The sequence below is a fragment of the Myotis davidii genome, unplaced genomic scaffold (assembly GCF_000327345.1).
Source record: "Myotis davidii unplaced genomic scaffold, ASM32734v1 scaffold79, whole genome shotgun sequence".
NCBI classification, from domain to species: domain Eukaryota; kingdom Metazoa; phylum Chordata; class Mammalia; order Chiroptera; family Vespertilionidae; genus Myotis; species Myotis davidii.
This window is the reverse complement of record NW_006294339.1, coordinates 5,026,556-5,030,705: the sequence shown is the minus strand read 5'-3', so window position 1 is coordinate 5,030,705 and position 4,150 is coordinate 5,026,556. Positions and strand designations below refer to the sequence as shown.

Here is a 4,150-nt window from a genome sequence, read left to right as displayed (position 1 = left end):
GCTGTTTGTTGTGCTCAGGAAAGGGTGAGCTCGTGGAAATCAAGTGCGGGCTCGGAATTTATTGGCCCTCGTTGACAAGGACTCTGTGGGCATTCTTCAAGGATTCATTTTCGATGGCGCCCAGTTATCAGGAGCAAAGAAAATTGCATTCTTCGTTGGCTACCTGCAAACGAAGGCTTGTAAGAGTGGTTCTCAAGTGCCTCTTTTGCACAGCCATGCTCACGCATAGTCCCACTGTCTGCAAGAATGTGCAGGAGCTTCTGGGAGTGCAGAATGTGATGGCAGAGAAAAAGAAGCCCCTGGAACAGCTATAAGACTGGTGGGGCCAGGAGCCAGATACAGCTGTCTATACAGTATAGTAGTGAAAAGGCCATCTGCCGAGGCTCCACCCTCTGGCAGGACTCTCTCTGAGCCTCACTTTCCGGTTGTCATCCCTCCCTGATTGACTTGTCCTGAGGATTATATTGGAATGCCGGTAAACAAATGTTCAGAATAGCGCTGGCACATAGTCAACAATAGTTCACACTGTTCGGAATAAATGTCTTGTTGGTAGCCAGAAGGAGCTGACTTGGAATCTGATCACTTCCTGGCTATGGAGCTTTAAGCAAAGTTCCTGAACATCTCTGAGTCTCAGTTTCCATTACTTCAAGTGGAGGATACAATACCAATTTCTTAGTGTTATTGTAAAGATTTTAAGTTGAATGAGAGTTAAAATAACAAAGGAACTCAAGGAGCAAGCTCAAATTCTTACTTCTTGAAGGATGGTTTGGTTACCTAGACAAATACACATTTTACCTAAAATACACATTTTTTCTTCACCATTTCCCACATTTCTCTATGGAACATTTACCCAGCAGACATGACTGAAGGCCTACTGGGTGTTAGGCAATATGCCTGCTCGTAGGGAGCCCCCAGTCTGAGGAAAGACATGTTATCACAGACAATTCTACAACCTCTATTGGCTGATCCCATCAGTGGGCTAAACTCTGCTCTGCTAGGTGCTGGGGAATGACAACCAATGATTACTCTCAATTTGGGACATTTCAGTACAAAGCCGTTGATTGACAAATGAGAGCAGTATTCACTGTACCCGCTGTTGTTAAGTATTATAAAATGTGTGTGTGTGTGTGTGTGTGTGTGTGTATAATGCACTCACGATAAAAGAAGCTATCATTCTAACATTTTTCCATATTATGGTGCCTAGTAGATTTTGATTATTGAGTGTCTATTTTCTCATTTGATCTCCACAATAATCAGAGTGAGAAGCAGAGCCGATAGCACCATTTTGTAAGCGTGCAGCTCAGAGGAGCTAAGTGACCGGCTTAGGGTGTTACCATCACCACGTGGCCCAATTAGACAGGATGGATGACTAAGAGAAGAGAGAGAGAGAAGACACAGATATGTGTTTTTAAAAATTGAGATTTTTTTCTGGATTCTAGTCTCATGCTTTTCATATAACTTCTGGGTCCTTTCCTTGAACAAAGCCTTTGGTAATTACCCAGTGGCTTACGCGTGATCCCAACAGAAGTGGAACTTTGAATGAGGACCTTAATACTTGCTATATTTTAAATAGCCTGGATCTCAGTCTTAGGGTTGAACAGTATAAGCTCAGCTGCAAACTGTGTTTAATCACTTTGGGCAACTCGAAGAACATCCCTGGGCCTCAGTTTTGTCTTTGGTGAAATGAGGATTACATGTTTCACCACAAGATTGCTGAGGTCTCTGCAGCTTCCTGTTCTGTGGTTCTGTGATTCTGTGAGGAGTCCAAAGGCAGAGGCAGCCTGCAGACATGTGTGAAATGATTCCCACACACAGCCCTCCTGCCTGCTGCTATCACAGCCCCTTGGAGCTGTCCCCTGGGACCCCAAAGCCATTCTCTCACACACACATATCCCCTGGGGTCCCCTTAGAGTTGAGTTCTGGTTGCTTTGTTCTTTTAAAATGAAACACCAGAGTATCTTGACTGTGTTGAATTTTTATCTTTCCATAGGTTCCCACCAGCCAAAAGAAGGAAGGTGTTTATGATGTGCCAAAAAGTCAACCTGTAAGTGTAAGTACATCTCCTTTCTACTGCCAGGTTCCCGTGACCTGTGCTCATATGTCTGCAGCCTGAGGAAAGGGACTCCTCTTCTGGATATGGGTCATGACCCATGTGGCTTCACTGGGGATTGCATGCTGGGACGCCTCAGTGGGTCAGAGGGAAGGAAGCATACGGGACAGACTGGTGGGGCTGCCGATCTAGATGAAGGTCTGGCTTCATGGGTGGCAGTGAGTTGGATTGTGCAAACCACCACGTACAAGGGATTTGAGGTTTCAGGTGTTCTCCAGCCAAAGATTTTAGAGGACAGTGTCTTTGTTCTGGGAGATTTTTGGCCATACAACTTGGAAGTGGTTGAGAAGTTTCAGAGGGACAATAGAAGAAGGGCTAGTCAAAACCTTTACAGTGTGTAAGGGTCTGGCCAGTGGCCAGAAAACTGTGGGAAAGGCCATGTGTAGTGGTTTACGGAGGACCCAGAAGTCCACTGCATCCGAACCCCATGTGCTGGTGGGATTCCTGGAAATGCGAGAGAGAAAGGAAATTTCATGCTCTGAGGTACAGCCCCAGAGCACTCGAGGCCCAGACCTACATTTAGGACCTCCACTTGGCACTTTGACCCCTCTGTATAGGGTGTTTCCAAAAATGTATACACACACTTCAAATGATGATAAAGGCAGTAGTTATTAAAATACATTTTATTTTCAAAATCAAGCTCTTCACTGTTAAAGTGTGTATACATTTTTGGGGGGACACTTTGTATAATTAAGGGTGTACTGCGGGGCCAGTGAAGGCTCTTGAGCAGGGGGACATGATATTTTGCCACAATGTATGTAAGACAAACAAACTAACAACAACAAAAAAAAAACTAGGATGTTTAAAATCACTATTGATGTCAGTTAACTCAGCAATGGGTGGAAAGAGTATGGTCTTGAAGTCCTGCAGACCCTCAAGAATCCCAGCTCTGGCCCTAGTGAGCTGTTGGGAGAAATGACTCTCTCTGGAACATTGTTTTAGGTCTGGACCCATACTGTGGGAGACATAAAGACACACCTGTGTGTTTCAAGATCAGATTGATAAGGGGCTTTGAAACCCCATCCCATGAGGAGCAGCTGAAGGACTTGGAAATGTTTTACCTGGAAAAAAAGAAACCATGGAAAAGAGAATGTGGAGATGGGAGTCCAGTGTGCCACGTATGGAGGGGGACTGTGGTGCTCTGTGCCAGCCAGCTCAGGGAACTAGGACCAGTGGGGGCAAGGAATCCAGTTCCAGCACCAGTGAGGGTGAGCTGCTGAGGGGCAGGCTGTGCAAGGGTGGAGGAGCCGGCAGCTGAGAAGGTGTGCTCCCCAGCCTGGGAGACTGCCTGTCAGCAGGACTGTGGGAGATTCAGACATGGGACTGGCAGAAGCCGAATGAGCTCTTGTTGTCCTTCCACATCTGAGCTTTTGGATTCTCTGAGTTGGGAAGTCTTTTTGGTCTAATTCTTACTCCCTCCTGCTCCCTATCCCCTTTGCACTTATGAAATTTATTTTTGCCGAGTTTCCATTTCTCTACCCCCACTGGGCTAGGATCTTTCTGAAACCACCATACTCCACCTAAGTACTGCTTCCAAAACCCAATTCAGGTTAGTTTTAATGGAAAAGAATAAAAACATCTAAATATGGGCCCCTTTCCAAAAACCCATGCCTGGAAACATAGTAGAGATTATGCAATGGGTGCCACTCAGAGAAAGTAATTTTTCTCCCTGAGGCCCTTGCATCTAATCGGGCTTCCTTGTCACTGAGAGACAGGTCTTTCCAGTTTCAGCTGGTCCAGCCCCCCGGACACAGCTCCCCCGATTCCATTTGTGCCTACATTGCCTCACTGGCCCCTAAAGGGGGTAAATACTAGGGAAATATGCCTCATTTGCCACCTTCATTTTAGTGAATTTACTAACCAACCTGGCCTTACCATCTCCATGCTTAATAGCTAAAAAATAAAATAATAATCCAAGTTCCTTAGCCTACACAGCACTTGGGTCTCAGCCTCAGTCTATGTCTCTGACCGCCTCCTCTTGGTCCAGCTCCACCGAACTCTACAGTTTCCTGAAGGAGCCAGCCCCCACCCCCTACCCCA

The 4,150-nt window shown here is 46.0% G+C and overlaps 1 protein-coding gene across 3 annotated transcripts in view; it reads left to right on the top strand.

Moving 5' to 3' along the window:
- The window catches only part of DAB1 (Dab, reelin signal transducer, homolog 1 (Drosophila)), a 1,114,753-nt gene that overhangs the window by 1,060,623 nt on the left and 49,980 nt on the right, over positions 1-4,150 (top strand). For all 3 annotated transcript variants that reach the window (XM_015566970.1, XM_006768369.2, XM_015566969.1), the window contains one exon: positions 1,991-2,050. In XM_015566970.1, the coding sequence (XP_015422456.1) occupies positions 1,991-2,050 (60 nt within the window). The remainder of the gene's footprint in view (positions 1-1,990; positions 2,051-4,150) is intronic.